Source organism: Carassius auratus, chromosome 14 (assembly GCF_003368295.1).
Source record: "Carassius auratus strain Wakin chromosome 14, ASM336829v1, whole genome shotgun sequence".
Lineage (NCBI taxonomy): Eukaryota > Metazoa > Chordata > Actinopteri > Cypriniformes > Cyprinidae > Carassius > Carassius auratus.
The window spans coordinates 31,379,090-31,397,784 of record NC_039256.1 but is presented as its reverse complement, the minus strand read 5'-3'; the positions used below and the strand labels follow the sequence as shown (position 1 = coordinate 31,397,784).

At 37.9% G+C, this 18,695-nt stretch overlaps 3 protein-coding genes across 4 annotated transcripts; 2 read left to right on the top strand and 1 right to left on the bottom strand.

The window, feature by feature from the left end:
• Positions 1–1,155: 1,155 nt before the first annotated feature.
• LOC113114320 (growth/differentiation factor 9-like) lies at positions 1,156–4,284 on the top strand. The gene is made up of 2 exons (XM_026281229.1): positions 1,156–1,609; positions 2,658–4,284. The coding sequence occupies exons 1-2, from the start codon at positions 1,267–1,269 to the stop codon at positions 3,584–3,586; spliced, it is 1,272 nt and encodes a 423-aa protein (XP_026137014.1). The 5' UTR covers positions 1,156–1,266; the 3' UTR covers positions 3,587–4,284.
• A 582-nt stretch (positions 4,285–4,866) lies between these two features.
• On the top strand, positions 4,867–10,119 carry nudt22 (nudix (nucleoside diphosphate linked moiety X)-type motif 22). 2 transcript variants are annotated; one of them, XM_026281228.1, is made up of 7 exons: positions 4,867–4,892; positions 5,091–5,239; positions 6,325–6,832; positions 8,800–8,913; positions 9,016–9,113; positions 9,190–9,283; positions 9,434–10,119. In XM_026281228.1, the coding sequence occupies exons 2-7, from the start codon at positions 5,154–5,156 to the stop codon at positions 9,533–9,535; spliced, it is 1,002 nt and encodes a 333-aa protein (XP_026137013.1). In that variant the 5' UTR covers positions 4,867–4,892; positions 5,091–5,153; the 3' UTR covers positions 9,536–10,119. The 2 variants fall into 2 exon arrangements, with proteins under 2 accessions (XP_026137013.1, XP_026137012.1); XM_026281227.1 differs by lacking the exon at positions 4,867–4,892 and having other exon boundaries at positions 4,899–5,239.
• Positions 10,120–10,284: 165 nt separating this feature from the next.
• LOC113114317 (heterogeneous nuclear ribonucleoprotein U-like protein 2) lies at positions 10,285–18,361 on the bottom strand. Its single transcript, XM_026281226.1, has 14 exons — positions 17,686–18,361; positions 17,499–17,595; positions 16,898–16,974; positions 16,679–16,818; positions 16,490–16,592; positions 16,198–16,310; positions 15,137–15,400; positions 14,927–15,049; positions 14,717–14,827; positions 13,231–13,399; positions 12,958–13,140; positions 12,818–12,867; positions 11,124–11,213; positions 10,285–11,041 (listed from the first exon to the last, which is right to left on the bottom strand). The coding sequence occupies exons 1-14, from the start codon at positions 18,131–18,133 to the stop codon at positions 10,979–10,981; spliced, it is 2,031 nt and encodes a 676-aa protein (XP_026137011.1). The 5' UTR covers positions 18,134–18,361; the 3' UTR covers positions 10,285–10,978.
• Between the last annotated feature and the right edge of the window lie 334 nt (positions 18,362–18,695).

Here is an 18,695-nt window from a genome sequence, read left to right as displayed (position 1 = left end):
TATTCAGTGTGGAATACCCCAAGCACATCTCTCACATGATGAATTTTGTTGAGCAATACCTGTTTAAACTCTCCAGAAGCCAGAAAATAAAACTGTCTGTCCCAGTGCTCAAAATGTATAATCAATTATCATAATAGTTTGATATTTCGTAAATATTGCTAATGTAAATGTGTAAATATGAGGCGTTTGATGTTATTCTGAAATGCTGATCTGAATTTGAATCTGTAATTACAATTCTTTATGAGTGATATTAATGTAAATTTGTAGATTTGAAGTACTTCTATATCTGTATATTTCCATTGTGAGTTATATTAATATGGATTTGTAGTTTTGAGGTGCTTGATGCTGTTCTAACCCTGATGGGAATTTAGATGAATCTGTATATTTGCGTTATTTATTAGTGATAGATTAATGTAATTTTATAATGGACTTATTTTGTAATATGTAGATGTAGGTGAAACTCTATTTTCATTATTTATGAGATTTTTTAAATGGTTGGTGTTTTAATGTTGATTTGTACATTTAAAGCCTTGAATATCTGAAATTACAGTAGCATTCTTTCAGTAATAGTCATTATATTTGTTAATATAAATAAATGACTAGTTCTATGCACTTTGGGTGAGCTTTTTTCAGTATTCATGGGTGACTTTCTACGTGAATTCCATTTTTACATTTTAGGGTCTTGATGTTTGTCAATTAGCCTATATGAAATATTTAATCGGGAAAGGACAAAATAAATAATCATGAATGAACCCCTAAAAGTTTCCATATAAAAGGGGTTCTATATAGAACATTTTAGGGGTTCCAAATACATAGCGCCTGATAGAACCTTTTAAGGTTCTATATAGCACCTTTTCTTCTAAGAGTGTACCCTAAAATAAATGTTTTGCACAACAGTAAAGAGAAAATAGCTACTATAAATATGTTTTATTATCAATCTTTAGTTGTCCAACTGACGCAGACCCCAAACTCTCTTAAAGACATTAGCCATCTTTCTTTTATTAACCATTTTCACTCTTTTGGAGATACATTTCCAAAACATATCTTCACATTTAATTACACAGACCCGGTTCTAAAAGAAGTGTTGCGTTGTTTGAGGCGTGTAAAATCAAAATCGGTGAAATCCTAACACCTATATTAACATTTTTAGGATATCTACTCTGGCATTTCTGCCAAAAAAAACCCCGAGTGGGTCTGATTGCGCACACCTGTCTGTCAGGTAAGGGACGGAAGCGCGGTTTGGCCGGTGACTGGAGTCTTATTATTATGGCGTCGCCGATTTTTAAACGTGGCGCGCGTTGTTTCTTCACGGTTCTCGCGATTATCGGCCTGTCGTTTACTTCATGCTACAACTTGGAAAACGAGTCTTTTGAACCCGACTTGTCCATGCACCATGGTAATATCCTGAGCCCTTTGCTGAAGGCTCTATCAGAGCAGAACCCATGGGGAGATTTCACACCACGAGCCAAACCGGACTCGAGATATGTGCGCTACATGAAGAGACTCTATAAACTATCATCCAAACCGGACAGGAGTCCCGAGGCCTCTCACCTGTACAACACTGCCCGCCTGATCACGCCTCGAGAGGAGTGTCTCGAGCAGAACCGAGGTATACTTCCTTCTGATTACTGTGATCTCAACCGGAGCTTTACATACCAGTTATCGGTTCCTTTAGAGCCATAACAGTCGTTCATTTATTAAGAACGAGTGAAAGTCTTGTGGGTTTGGATCAACAACATGTATTCAGTTGAGATTACAGGGGGGTATGATTACTTCTGAAAGATGGCAGCATCATTATATTTTTTTTTATACGGCGAGATCAGTGGTCTATTAGTAAACTCGGTTGACTTTACCAATCTTTGTTGCATTATATCGAACGATACAATGTCTGAAAAATGAAGATTACAAAAGAAAACCATAATTTAAAATGCTATTGATATATCTTTATTATTTCTTGAGTTACAGGCATGTAACTTCGGAGAATGAATAGAAAGTGTCTTTCCCCATTTTTGATTGATCACCTGTGGCGTACAAGATTGCGAACAGATTTTACCTTTAGACCTACGGATCTCTTGTGTTAAATTAAAATAATGGTGCCGTTATCTTTCTAAAGTCATTTTTCCCCATCCTGTAATTTGGCTCCAAATCTCAGGTGAAAATGGTCATTTTGACTCTTCTCTACAAAACAGTGAATATACATGCATGACTCTTTCATTTATGTATTTATTTCATCCGAAGTAGTAAATGTTTAACAGGGCATTTCAGGGGTCTGTTTCATAAAACAAGTTTACCAAATAAGCTTGGTTTAGTTTGACTAATTGTTGATTATTATTTTTATTTGCTAGACCGGTCATAACTTTTTTTTTTTTTAAATTCAGTTATGAAAATCTATAGATTGGTCTTATTTGTATTGGTAAAGTAGGATTTGGCAGCTGCCAGCTGGTCAGACACAGGCTAAATTGTTCAGAATAAGTCAGACTAACTGAAATAAGCCTGACATATTTGCTAAACCTGTTTTATGGAACCGGCCCCCGGGTTGAGTTGACGCACAATGACGGAATTTAATACCAAACAAACTGCAGTCGAACAATCTCAAGCATTATAAACACAAGATTATAGGATGTGTTCCTCAATGTCACTATGTGTTATCTCGGCAGATTTCTTCATGCAGGACATCTCCTACAGTTTAACTCGAGTGAGGTCTCAGGAGCAGCTGCTGAAGTCGGTCCTGCTTTACTCTTTCGACCACAACCACGTCGCCCCCTTCACATCGCTCTGCTATCTCGACGTGAAAGAGCAGAAGCCCTCGAAGGATCAGATGTGTTCTCCTCACTTCGGCACGCAGCAGTCGGTCCCTCTTCTCAGCTTCCGCGTCCACACTGACAGAAGAGTCCGCCGCCGCTGGGTGGAGCTCGACGTGACCTCCTTCCTCCATCCTCTCATCCAAGCCCATAAGAAAGACATCCATCTGCTCATAAACCTGACATGCGTTGCAGACATGATTCCTAGTCCCGGAGGCCGGGTTGACAAGAGCCCGGTGGAGTTAACTCACAGATCTCCGTCTCTTCTTCTGTACCTCAATGACACCAGCGAGGTTGCGTACCAGAGAAGAGCCTCAGGAGGCCGGATGGTAGACTTGATGTCGAACCAATGGGATGGAAAGTCTACATGGTGGGATTCAGTTTCACGAAAGAGACGAGGCACGTTAAAAACCACCAGCTCGCCGGAAACCAGCACGCCTAAACTCGTCCCAATGTATGACTTTTCCACGGATGACTGTGACTTGCACGATTTCAAAGTGAGCTTCAATCAGCTCAAACTGGATTATTGGATCATAGCGCCTCACAAATATAACCCGAGGTACTGTAAGGGGTCTTGTCCGAGGGCTATGGGATATATTTACGGGTCTCCGGTGCACACGATGGTTCAGAACCTCATTTACGAGAAGCTGGACTCCTCTGTGCCTAGACCTTCATGTGTGCCTTCAGAATATAATCCGTTAAGTGTTTTGACCATTGAGAACGACGGCTCCATCGCTTACAAGGAGTACGAGGAGATGATTGCTACCAAATGCACCTGTCGATAAGATTCGTTCAGCTTTTTGGGATTTTTTTTTTTTGTTGTTGTTGTGATGCATTGCTTTGTTAAACACTGACCTGGCCATCCTTTAAATGAAGATGATTAATGACCACATGATTTGGATAATTTGCGGCAATAACATTAATAATGCTTAGAATATTTAAATCAGATATGCATTTGAATCATTTTGGTGTTTTCTTAGACACTTTTTTTTCTCTTCTGTATAATAGTTATATAAATATGGGGGTATTTAATTGGCTTAAATTGTATCTTTCTTCTTTAATGAGCGGTTGTGTTATTTTAAGTTGGGTTATTTCAGTTGGTGGTCTTGTCTCTCACTTCTATTCCTTAAATATGAATGACAGAGTTTTAAAACTTCTAGTTCTGGACAGAATATATCAAAAAAAGTGTAGTTCTATTGTCTTATCAGAACACTTTTACATTGTATTTTAAAACCTGGGAATTGTTGACGGTTGTCTCGTGGGCAACCTCTCTCTTCTTGATGTCCAGAAAATAAGTTGCCTTAATTGTGGGCAACTTGATATTGTGTGCAAAAGATGAGAAAATGTGTGTCACAGAACTATTTATATAATTTATGTCTGTGTAAATTAGTCCGGCTGGCTTTGGTTTCACAAAAGAAAGAGAAAATCCCAAATGAAAATGTAAAATAAAAACAAATTCAGCAAACAAACTTTATCATTATTATTATTTTGAAATCAAACATTGCTGACTTGTCACCGTAGTTTAGAGGAAAGCTAACATCTATGGTCTCAATTGAAGTGTTGGGTTAAGACTATATATAGTAAACTATAACAGGACTGTAATTTAGTAAATATATTTTTTCTCAGCTTTCATGTGTGATGTAGCCTTTGTGTAGAAAAGTATGTAAATACTATTGATGTAGAATGAAATCATATTTGAGTAACATCGAAAAATTGCAATTTGTTTATTCATATAATCTGTTTAAATAATCTCTTCAGACCCATTAGGCGAAGCTTCTTATCTCATTCCAAGAAAAAATGATAAATTATATGTACAACACAAGCCAGTGGCACGTAACTTGGAAAACTTTAAATATTCTGGACTCTCCCGTGAGGTTCTCCTTAAAATACAAATTATGTTTTAAGGGATTAAGAAAATATAGCGTGTATCGTGTGCTTTATTTAATCCCATTACAGTACGTTTATTTGTTATTTCTACTGAAACCTTGTCGTTTTCAGCAAACGCTCTGGTTGCAGACTTTTATTTTGAAATGCAGCGCTACCGGAAGTTGATGAGTTAAGAGTCCGACGGTATTTGGTTCAAGTCAGGAAGTAAGTTTTGTTTAGTAGCTGTAAACAACCGAATAAGTAACAGTGTCAAGCGTGCATTTACATGTAGCGTTTCTTATAAATTTAACGGCATCTTTCAGTTTAACTAACTTCGCTGTTTTTCTTTTTGTTGTTGACAGTTTGTAAGGCTAATTTAACAGTTTTAATAATAGGTGTACACTGTTCTAAAATCATATCTAGGTAGTTATTAAGAAGACGCCGATGCTGAAAGTCCACGTTGGAGAGGTTTGAAAGGGTTTTGTCATGGATCCCGAGGTGTCTTTCATGCTGTGCTGTGATCCATTACAGGCTCTTGGAGAACATCAGATTCACGTAGAAATTTCAGACAGGTACAGTATAAATATCCATCAGATTAATACAAAATACTTTTAAATACTAAACTATCACAAAATAGAAATGTAATGGATAAATAGTGACCAGCTAGTGCTGTCAAACGATTAATTGCATCCAAAATAAAAGTTTGTGTTTACATTAAATCTGTGTGTGTACTGTGAATTTATTTATATATAAACACGCATGCGTTTATATATATATATATATATATATATATATATATATATATATATATATATATATATATATATATATATATATATATATATATATATATGTTTTTATTAGTGCTGTTAAACGATTAATTGCATACAAATGTTTGTTTATATTATGTGTTTGTGTACTATGTTTGTTAATTATGTGTATATATAAAATACACACACATACAGTATATTTTTTGAAAAAACTTGCATGTATATACATTCATATATTTATATTATATTTACATATAATATATAAACAAATTAATACATGTTTTGTGTGTATATATATATATATATATATAAAATATATGTGTGTGTGTGTAGACAGTACACACACTTACATGTTATGCAAACAAAAAAAACTTTTATTTTGTGTGCAATTAATCATTTGACAGCACTAATTTTTATAATCTAGATCATATATAAATATAATTTTTTTATGTATAAAAATGTACAATTATTAGATTTGCATGCATGAGTGTGTATTAATAAATTCATACTAAATATGCACAGTACGCATTCATGTTTTATGTAAACACTAGTTTTTATTTAGTTAATAATTGGGATTAATAGAATTACAGCCCTAGATTAATCAAGATACATCTGTGTGTACTGTGTTTTTTATTATACATATATAAACAAACACACACGCGTACAATATATATTTTGAAAATATTTACATGTATGTATATTAATATAATTTATATTATTTATAAATATATTTAATATATACAACATTTTTCTTATATATATATATATATATATAATAAATACACACACACATATATGTAATGTAAACAAAAACTTTTATTTTGGATGCAATACATTTTTAATACTCTATACATATAAATTTTTGATGCTACAAAATCCCACTCTAGGTTCAATCGACAGAGTTTTCCTGAAATCGAGCAGCACATTGAAGCTGTATGGAGTGACCGCGTGGCCAAACAACCGTGGCTCTTCAATGGAGCTAAATTCAGATTGCATTCAGCAGTGCTCTCCGTCATGGAGAAAGGACCGATGGCAGAACAGCCCGTCCAAAACCTAACACACTCACAACAACGTGGTGAAGGAGACCAATTAGAAAGTGCTGATCAATCCTCAGACAGATTGGTCAAAGAGGAGCAATCTTGTGTGCTCACTTTACAGTTAGGCCTGACCTGTTATAAAGACTATCTCGGGACTAACTGGTCACGAGAGGCAGGGAGGCTGCAGAGTCATGGACAGAACGAATGCGCAGATCCACAGGCCTTCCTCGCTCAGCCGCTGGGGGTCGGTGCTGTCGTGGCCACGGCTGATGGAGACATCGTCCTGCTGAGGAGAAGTCAGAAAGTGGCAGAGGCTGCAGGCCTGTTAGATATACCTGGAGGTCATCCTGAGCCAAAGGTCAGATCACCGAGAGCTGCTCATTACTGCCACCATCAGGTGTCCGTTCGTAAATGTACTCTCTGCTCAAAAAACAGAAATACTGTCACCAAACAAATTCAATTTTCTATTTGAATTAGTGATCCACTGATAATGACTTTTCATGGCTTGATTCCGTAAATTGCAAGATTCCAATAACAGTTGGAAAAGTCTAATATTACATGATTAAAGTCGAAATGCTTCGAGAGTAAAGTCCAAATGCTTCGAGAGAAACATCGAAATGCTTCGAGAGTAACGTCGAAATGCTTCGAGAGTAACGTCGAAATGCTTCGAGAGTAACGTCGAAATGCTTCGAGAATAACGTCGAAATACTTAGTGAGTAACGTCGAAATGCTTCGAGAGTAACGTCGAAATACTTAGTGAGTAACGTCGAAATGCTTCGAGAGTAACGTCGAAATGCTTCGAGAGTAACGTCGAAATACTTAGTGAGTAACGTCGAAATGCTTCGAGAGTAAATCGAAATGCTACGAGAGTAAAATCGAAAGGCTACGAGAGTAAAGTCGAAATGCTACGCTGTATTTATGTGAAACAATTAATCAATTAAAGCGTTTGTGAAAATTCAAAATATGTATTTATAGTAGTATCTATTTGTAGTCTCGTTATATTATGACTTTAATCTTGTAATATTTTGACTTTATTCTCTTAATATTTCAACTTTAATCTCATAATATTTCGACTTTATTCTGGAAATATTTTGACTTCTCGTAGTATGACTTTTTTCTCGTAGTATTACAACTTTATTCTCGTAATATTTTTACTTTATTCTAGTAATATTTTGACTTCTCGTAGTATTACGATTTTATTCTCTAAATATTTTGACTATTCTCGTAGTATTACGACTTTATTCTCGTAGTATTACGACTTTATTCTCGTAGTATTACAACTTTATTCTTGTAATATTTTGACTTTATTCTCATAATATTTTGACTTTATGCTCGTAGTAGGCCATTACAACTTTATTCTCTAAATATTACGACTTTAATCTCGTAATCTTAGATTTTTTTTTTCAGCGTGGCACTGAAACGCCGTCGTAGTAAACACGTTGCATGAGCAAAAAAAAAAAAAGATTTGCAAACCCGCTCTGAACTGAATCAAATGATTTGTAAACTGCACTCCGAAGTCTCAATTAATAACGTTTTACGGTATGCTTCTGATCTCAGTCAAGAGATTTCCGAACCCAGTCCAAGTCCAGATTTTAATAATGATTTGGGAACCATCATTACATATCAGGAGTCAGGACCTTATACAGTCTACGGTCAGGACTCATAACCTGCTCCGAGGTTCTGATCTAAATTGCGATTCGCAAAGAACCGATCTGAATAAAATGAGTCGTGATCCGATTGGACCGCTTCGAAACAGCGAGTCATTTTGCAACACATCGTTTAACTGACTCAGAGTTTCGAAAAGCTCAATTTCACACATCACTAGATGCTTTTTAAGTGAATGGTTTTGCATGACTTCAAACTAAAGACTGTGAATTGTTATTGTGGACTGTTTTAGAATCCATCTGTTGCATTAAATTGTTAGTAATCTTAAAAAAAAAAACAGATTCAAATAAATGCTTCATTTTTTAACTTTCTATTCATCAAACAATAATCAGTTTTTTTTTTACCCACAAAAATATTGGAGTTTTCAACATTGGTAATAATCAGAAAAGTTTATTGAGCAGTAAATCAGTTTATTAGAATGATTTCAAGATCATGTGACACTGAAGACTGGAGTTATGATGCTGAAAATACAACTTTGATCACAGAAATAAATTACAGTTTAACAAAGATTCACAGAGAAAACATTTTTTCTAAATTGTAATAATATTTCACAATTTTTTATCAAATAAATACAGCCTTGTTGAGGAGAAGAGACATATTTCAGACACATTTCAATATCTATCTTCCAAATAAAATGCATTAGTGTATGTGTGTGTGTAGATGTTGTGTCCAGGGGTCAGCGAGGAGGCCATATGTGCTGAGCTCCTGCAGGACAAGGAGAGAGCCGTTGTTTCAGAGATCTTCTCCTCGGTGTGTGCAGAGATCAGTGATGAGGTGTGCATCTGAGGATTCACATTCGATAGACGATGCTATCATCGATGCTGCTTTGTCTCATCATCTCTTTCTTTTTTGTTGTCATTCCTTTTCTCATCACAGGTGAACGTTCCCATCAGTTCTCTGAGCAGACCGGTGTTTATGGGAATTGCGCTGAACCACACTAGTGCAGGACGACCCAGTGCAGAGTTTTATGTCCGGTAAATCTCATTCGTATGATCTGATGAGCTCTTAGCTGAAAGAACCAGTCATTTATCTGTTCTTTACTCTGTGAAGATGCACTTTGACAACAGAGGAAGTGAGAGACTTATATAGAAGCGGAGGTCTAGAGGCCCATGAGTCCACTGAAATACTGTTTCTGAGTCGAGCGGTAAGCGTTTAAATAAACACAGACTAATCCACTATATCATATTCACGTTCTCTTTACATATGCAAAATGCTTATAGGATGCATGTGTTACAAAAACCTAGTACAAGTAATTTCCTCAATGCATTTCTATTTTCTCAACTCTATTCTACAGAAAGTGTTCCAGTTAGACGAGCGCTCCCTCATGTGGTCAGAGATGTGTCCTTCGGCGAAGGGTGCAGTGCTGCTGTATCAGAGGGTGATGCCCGATTGCTGAATTTAATCAGATACTCAAACACCTCTGAATAATTGCACAAGAAGGTCATGTAAACATGAGTCATTGCACCATTTAAAGAAACAGTTCACTGGCATATGAATGAACATTTGATGAAAATGTGCTCACTCTTGGATCATCCAAGATATAGATAGGTGAGTTTCTCCATCAGATTTGTAGAAATCTACCATTGCATCAATCTCTCAGCAGTGAATGGGTGCCGTCAGAATGAGAGCTGATAAAAACATCACAGTAATCTACACCACTCCAGACAATCAGTAAACATCTGGAGAAGACAAAAGCAGTGCGTTTGTTAGAAACAGATCCATTATTAAGGCACTAAATTATGAGACCATTATCCATAATAATGCTTACTTCAGTGAAAAAGTTAATCTTCTGTTGTCTCTCACATCAAAATCCACACACATATTCATTTTGGTTTGTAAATAGTGTTTGATCTGAGCAGATTTCTCTCCTGATTCAGACCAGACGGATTATTTGTTTCTTACAAACATGTATCTTTTGGCTTTTAAAGATGTTAACTGATGGACTGGAGTGCTGTGGATTATTGTGATGTTTTTATCAGCTCTCATTCTGACGGCACCCATTCACTGCAGAGCATCCATTGATGAGACACTGATGCAATGCTACATTTCTACAAATCTGATGAAGAAACAAACTCATCCTGATCTTGGATGTCCTGAGAGTGAGCACATTTTAATTTCTGGTTAACTTTTTTTTCATCTGATCTGTCAGGACCAACGGTTTATTTTTACTTGTTTGAAAGGTTGCAAAAACATACATTACAAAACAGTAGTTTTTGTATAATGGTGGCCGTTAAAAGTTAAAATATTTTCATAATATATATACAGAAGTTCTTGTACTGAATACATGTGAAGTGTATCCTGCATCATTTTCTATAGAAATGTATTTTTTTTGTGTGACAGACTTTTAATTTGAAATGTACTCTCGGTGACAGAATTTTAAAGAAACAACTTTTTATATTAAATCAATAAAGATAAAAAAATTACTTTGGTGAATGTTAGTGTGGGATTCTCGATGAAAGTCTTTTCGAAGAAGCTCAAGTTGAAATATTAAGAAATGTCTTCTTTACAGTACAATGCTGTTGATGAAATCAATCATGATTCAGTGTTTAGAAAGCAGAATAAAACTGTATAAAATTCAGTAGATCCCTGAAAATACATTTTAACAGTCTCTGATAATTCTAACACATAAATATAAACAGCCGATGATGTATGAGCAGCTACCCGTTAAAAACAAACTGCATTCTGGGACTCAAGCTGGCTCCTCATTATGAGCAATGCTAATGAAATTACAGCCAGACAGAACCAATTATTTTTGTAAAGATGAAGCACTGTTAATCAGAGCAAAGCACGCTCTGATTGGGATGTTTCCTGCTGTGTCAATGTTCTGGGTTTATCAGAACTAACTCGAACAGCCATGATACACTCCGCCATAACAACTCTGGTTTTGCTCGGACAAGCTCCACTGCAAGAAAACGAAGATCTATTAAGTATATGCATTTTTTCCCAATTCTATTTTTCAAATGACACTCATATGATTTTCTTACCTGACCAGTGTATGGTCTGTAATAATTCCTGTATCGCTGTGGATCGCTGCTGCATCCGTAAGAGCGACCCGAGGCAGATGGATGGCGACCCTAAGAGTACAATCCATCAATATATATATATATATATATATATATATATATATATATATATATATATATATATATATATATATATATATATATATATATATATATATATATATATATATAGTTCCTGAGTCAAAGTATAAATACCCTAATAAAATATTACTCTAGTTAAAGTATTAAGTAACCTTTTTAAATTTTACTATAGTACCTATTGAAGGGTTGCCAGGTCTGCGAAACAAAAACCAACCCAATTGTGTTTCAAGAGTCCGCTCCTTCAAAAAGTGGACTTAAAAAGCTTGCGCTTTTATCGGAGGTTTAGTTAACAAACAACTTACAGTCGTGACCCAAATATGATTTTCATTTACAATTATTAATACTAAAATTCAGCATTAGCAACTTATTTTGAATCAGACTTGTGTATTCACTAAATTGTTAACTGCAGATCCGCTCTGATTGGATCGTTTGAATCGGCGAGTTGTTGACCGGAGACTCGCTCTGATTGGATCGTTTGAATCGGCGAGTTGTTGACCGGTGACTCGCTCTGATTGGATCGTTCGAATCGGTGAGTTGTTGACCGGAGACTCGCTCTGATTGGATCGTTTGAATCGGTGAGTTGTTGACTGGAGACTCGCTCTGATTGGATCGTTTGAATCGGTGAGTTGTTGACCGGAGACTCGCTCTGATTGGATCGTTTGAATTGGCGAGTTGTTGACCGGTGACTCGCTCTGATTGGATCGTTTGAATCGGTGAGTTGTTGACTGGAGACTCACTATGATTGGATCGTTTGAATCGGTGAGTTGTTGACCGGAGACTCGCTCTGATTGGATCGTTTGAATCAGTGAGTTGTTGACTGGAGACTCACTATGATTGGATCGTTTGAATCGGTGAGTTGTTGACCGGAGACTCGCTCTGATTGGATCGTTTGAATTGGCGAGTTGTTGACCGGAGACTCGCTCTGATTGGATCGTTTGAATCGGCGAGTTGTTGACCGGTGACTCGCTCTGATTGGATCGTTTGAATCGGTGAGTTGTTGACTGGAGACTCGCTCTGATTGGATCGTTTGAATCGGCGAGTTGTTGACCGGAGACTCGCTCTGATTGGATCGTTTGAATCGGCGAGTTGTTGACCGGTGACTCGCTCTGATTGGATCGTTCGAATCGGTGAGTTGTTGACCGGAGACTCGCTCTGATTGGATCGTTTGAATTGGCGAGTTGTTGACCGGAGACTCGCTCTGATTGGATCGTTTGAATCGGTGAGTTGTTGACTGGAGACTCACTCTGATTGGATCGTTTGAATTGGCGCATTGTTAACTAGTGGCAGTCCGATCATTCCAATTCACAAATGAATAATTCAGTGCAACTTGCGAACTGATTTAACAGGTTCATTAAAAAGAATCCGCTTGTTCAAGAATCATACACCGCTATTGCATTTTCACGTCAGTGAATTAGTTCAAAGAAATGTAGGGAAGTGGAAAGTTTGATACTTTGTACATGTAGTCAAATAAACTACAGATACTGATAAAAATGCTTTGTTACTGTCCATCATTGGTTCCTACAGATTTTATTTTGAATATATCTAATCATGTAACATCACATCAACAAGCTTACCTGTTTTTTCTGGGATGTAAAGTGAGAGCCGAACGGACCTCCTCTCCATCCTTAAAAGGTTAAAAAGGTTCATGACTTGAAAATTCAATATCGTGCTCTAGGATCAAGGTCTGAATGATGCAACATTCTTCTCTTCTTACCACAATGATGAATGGGACGGTTTTGACTTCCTTGTCTGTGTTTTTTGCGCTTGGGAGGTGTGGGCAGGAGACGGCGGGCTTCCTCTTTATAATGCATTAAAAGCTTCAGGGCCTCGTCAGAGCTGAGCTCCACAAACATCACCTGATCCAGATGCTCTCCCTGCTCTGGAAGCGTGAAGCTCACTGGAAACAGGAGGAGAGAGGAGCACAACTGTTTCACGAGTGCAGCTGTAATGTGTCTTGACACTCACCATCGGGTCATTGAAGTCTAACCTTTGGCTTTGAGAAGAGACGTTTCCTGAAGGGTGGTGCCCTCCTGCTCTTGCCACTGAACAAGACGTCTCCTCCACACCTCATCAGCTGGAAGAACCACCACCGCTCTTCGCTGGTAACCATGGAAACACAGCATCTTGTGTCGCCGGGCAGATTGATAAATGTTGGCCTTGAAGACGAAAGTGAGAAAGTGAGAGCGTGCATTTTCTGTACAGGATTTCGGTTAAGCTCAAATGTAAGGGTTTTGAAAGACGTGAACAAATACAATTAATAGCATAGGAGTGGAATAAGGCATCATCTATAGTAACATATTTAACTGTAAAAAGCATGATTTACAGTTAAGATACAAGTTTGCATAAAAACAGGACGTTTGCTAAAATAATACACTTCACATTTTTAGCCTTTAAACCATTTTTAATAAAAATGTATTGTACTCATTTAAACAAATATTATCAATTAATTATTATATTATTTAAATTACTTAAATAGATTTTACGTTTTCGATTTTAATAATGCATTATCATCTTATCGATACACCAGTTCACATTTAAAGCTCTTGCGTGGATAAAAACATGGGTTGTTTTTCGCATTGGTCTGAACTAATAAGCAGCAGGCTCATTGAAAATGCACATTCATTCTCTACCAGCAGGTGGTGCTTTCAGAACAACAGAAATAACCGTTTTAATTGTAACAGTTGTAAACAGAGCAGCGATGCACTGGGGTCCGCTTTTTGTACCTCGCTTAATACATATGAGATAATTTGATATAATCTCTGGCTAATTTGCTTCTTCTAACAAATTTGCGGATTTTATTAAAATATCGGGATTAAGCCGTCTAAAATTACTGCGCATTCCACGGAAAGGGCAGATGTATCGATACTCGAAACTATGATTTGCAATGCGGCGATTGGCTAGCAGCAAGACAGCAACGTAATGGCATCATATGGCAGATAAATTAAATGTGCAGTTTTTATTTGATTTACTTTTTACATCCTTCACGATTTCTAGTATTTGTGCAGGCTTTATCTGCCACTCCCATAATATCGGTCAGCACTCAAATTAATGCACGACTCAGATTAACCTAATATGAAAACTGTGGCATTTAATACCAGTACAAATATGATGTAGTAGAAGAAAAACTTAAGACATATCAATAGCATATAGCAAATTATGAATTTTCCTGAAATAATAAAAAAAAATATTATTCATATTACTTGTATGACTGGGTACTTAAAAATGTAATTGAATAAGTCTGAATGAAAACATACTAGTAAAGATCTAGTGGTTTGAAAATTCAGACACGCAAAGTGAATCTCTCCCGTGATTGGACAAAGTGAGGCTGCATTTGGTCACATGATTTCTATTAACAATGGAAGGCTTCAAATCAAGGCTTCCTCTGGCAAGTCCATTTATTCTGGAAACAATCTCTGATGCTTCGGTTCAAATGTCCCAGCACTACACCCGAGCGCACACGTGTCCCTCACTACCTGATCGAGGATGTAGTTCCTCCTCCGGGCTGCAGCTCTTCTGATCAGCTGACTGACGCATTGAGTGGCCTGCTGCAGCATCAGCTCTCTGTGATTGGCTCCAGGAGGCTCCTGCATGACAAGACAATACAGAAAATAGATCAGTGAGTAACACAGGAAACACTTGGGTAGCTTTTTAATCATTTCGTGGTAGGGAATGCATTTTCTCACCCTCATGCAGTTCAAGATGGAGTCTGTATTTAGAAGATTGTACCGTTTCTTTGGGTTCTGGAGCATGTGAGCCTGAGCCCAGTGGGTTTTACCAGAACCCGGCAAACCAACCATCATCAACACCTGAGAGATGCAGAAGACGATCGTGAGCGACCGCTCACAGTAACAACATTCATCTGATGTTTATTTCTGTTAGGGGTGCTTTCCTACCTCGCATTCACTTTTAGATGTTGTCGGCAGAAGAGCTCGGGTCCTGCGACCGGGAGGAAGTGTGAGCAGCGTGCAGAAACCAGCGGGAAAAGGATGCCAGGGAGCGTCCGGGTCCAGATTTACAGCAACCGAACAGTTTTTGCAAAGCACGTGAGGAAAGAGGTCCTGACCTCCGAGAGAGGAAGAGTTCAGGCGAAACGCCACGCCGAGAGATCGTCCATTCTTGTGAAACGAAAGCGTCGCCTCTCCTGTCTCGCTGATGAACTGGATAAGGAACAGATGTGAAGGCGAAAAAAACCTGAATTGAATTAGAGAAACAGTTCACCCGAAGAAATCCTCATCGTCAGGCCATTCGAGATTTAGATGAGTTTGTTCCTCCATCAATAATGCAAAACATTGCTCACCAGTGGATGCTCTGCAGTGAATGGGTGCCGTCAGAATGAGAGTCCATAAAAACATCACAATAACCCACGGCACTCCAGTCCAGCAGTTAACGTCTTATGAAGACAAAAGCTGAAACAAGTCCATCATTAAGACGTTTTAAACTTTTGCTAAAATATGAGAGTTGCTTCATCCAGTAAAAAACTCAACTGGTCTGAATCAGGAGAGAAATCTGCACCGTTCACAAGCCAAAACAGCTCTAAACAAATATGTGGGTTGATTTTGATGTGAAAGACAACAGGAGATGGACTTTATCACTAGAGGAAGCGTTATTTTGGATTATGGACTTGTATTTTGAGAAGAAGTGAAAGTATAGAGTTAGAATGCCTTTATGATTGATTTGTTTCATATAAACCCGTTTTCATCTTCTCCATATTTTTACTAATGGACTGGATTACTGTGATGTTTTCATCAGCTGTTTGGACGCTCATTCTGACGGCACCCATTCACTGCAGAGCATCCATTGATGAGACACTGATGCAATGCTACTCCAAATCTGATGAAGACACAAACTAAATGCGAGTACATTTTCATTTTTGCATGAACTATTCCTTTAAGCATTTTTAAGCATTAGTATGCTTGCTTAAACTCGCTTCTTTATGATTAGTTTTAAAACGTACCGCATAGCAACCGATGACGTCTCCTTCTGTGAAAGGCTCGCCGAAAACCTCTTCCTTTCCTCCAGTTACGATCCTCCCCCGTCCATCATAACCATACGACAGCTCCACCTCGCCTGAGAAAACCAGTGCAAGAAAAAAAAAAAGTTTAGTTTTTTTGTTTGATAATAACATTGATTAAATTATAAAAAAGAAAAAAAAAAAAAAAAAAAAAATTGCACTTTTTTTTTTTTTTTTTTCAATCATGTTTATAATTCCCTAAACCAGTCGGATCTGTAATAGGTTTTATTTTCACCGAGCTGAAGGCTTGTGTTGTCCACAGACCAGCCCACTCTGAGCACATGAGGATCCGGGTCACAGCTTGTGTCCAGCGCAGGAGCTGACAGCCGCTTCACAAACTGGAATAATTTCAAATCAGAAACAAAAATAATTCACCTTTTAATTACTACAAAACATTTACCAGATTCAAACCTCGAGTTCCCACCTTGGCTTCGAATCCGACCTTCCCTTGACTGAATCCATGGGTCATCCTGCACCCCGACCAAAGCAGAGGGAACGTCTCCCAGAAGAGCGGCTGACCGCTGCTTCCATCAGAGTCCACCTCGAAGTGCAGGTCACAGCTATCTGTGAAACACAGACACAGTGCTCCTGAAGACACAGACTCTGAGCATCTGAGGATGTATCAGGGTCGTTCTGAACTTACAGGAATCCAGTCGAACATCTTCCAAATCTATGTTCGCTTCTTCCTCGGGCTCCGGCAGCAGCTCTGGTGTTTTAGCTCTGAGAAGAAACAAATCAGGGAGAAAAAGACTCTGTTTAGGGTCTGTAGGATTTATATTTATTCAGCAAGGACGCATTGAATTTAGTGATTAGAGATTGTTGCTGATTACAAATTACATGATAGGAATGTAGTTAGTAAAAATCTGGATTACACATCAGCTTTCATTTGACCGAACTTGTTTATCAAATAGACTTGCATGTAAGATTATATCAAAGTGATAAAAAAAAAAAGACTGTAATCTGAATAATCCGATTTTTCTTTCGAGCAGCCAATCAGCATTTTACTGTACAATGATTTCTGAAGATCATGTGACGCTGATGCTGGAAATACAGCATTGCATCACATTAATAAATTATATTTAAAAATATATGCGAATAGAAACAAGTTCCTTTGAATTGCAAAAATATTTCGGAATTTTATGATGAAATGCACTCTTGGTGAGCATAAACGATTATATAAAAAAACGAAGCTGTTACGAAATACGTTTCTCTTGCATTGGTTTCTACAGACTGATAATCAATACCTGTTGTAATGCACGTCCTCTTTGAACTCGTAATAATCTCTGCCTCTCTTGAGCTGCCTGATCTCGTCTGCCGTGGAGTCCACGGTCTCGGCTCCATCTGACCGGAGAGAGCAGTCAACATCAGATAACCATCTTACTTTCATTTCAGTGCATGATCATATTAGCTGTGCTCTAAGGACTGTCTTACACTGCTCTTGTGCTGTTTCTGGCTCTGAAGTGGCCAAGACTGATGATGAGCATCCTGACTCTGCATCTTCCGTAGCAACGGTTGCCAAGGCGGCTGGATGCTGCTGTCTCTCCTCTTCAGAGATGGCTGTTGGTGCAGTGCATGAGCACAGCTGAAGAGGGTCAGTCTGTGTGCTTTGGTCAGTGTAAGCAGTCATGCTCTCTTTAGGAGGATCAATGCTCACTGGAGACCGCGTCCTAACAGACTGCTCTGAGTGAGACTTCTGCGGCTCTTTACTCGTCGTTTCACCCCCCTCAGCTCCACTTGTGATGGGCTCAACACCGGCTTCGATCGCAGAGATCAGTCTGACCACCAGCTCGGCCTTCAGGCCTCTGGAGTCCAGCCCTCGCGCGGTTAACATCGCACGCAACTCGGCCACTTTCAGCCTTTTCACTTCCGCTAGCAACATTTCCAACACGATCTGTCAATTCTACGTTTAAACTAAACCGTTTACACACGGTGTGTTTTGTTATTTAGAGACAGTTAGGCGCACTCTTTAAACTTCTCAGGACTTTTCTCACTCTTATCGATCAAAACACACGACGGCCCGCTGGAGAGAATTCAAGAGAATGGTCTGAGCGCTGATTGGCTATCGAGACGACGCTGACCGTTGATTGGTTACCAGCATTGACGTAAACTGACTCTTTTTTGCGAGTCGGTTCTTTCGAACGATTTGTTTCAAATAGCTTTTTTTTTTCTTTCTTTTTTTTTTTTTTTTTAAAGATCAAAATAAAAACTATCTAGCCTATTGATTGAACCATTATTATTATTATTTACCATCAGTACAACTGTTTTAGCAGGTTTCGTATTAAGTGATGAGCAGAGAGATTTATAAAATATTTTTGATCAATAATAGTTAGCAGAAATCTATTTAACGTTGTGACCAGAAGATAACAATAAATTAGATTTTCTACCTTTTCGACTGTGTTTAAATTATGTCTAGACCTACATCTTACAATAATGAAAAAAAA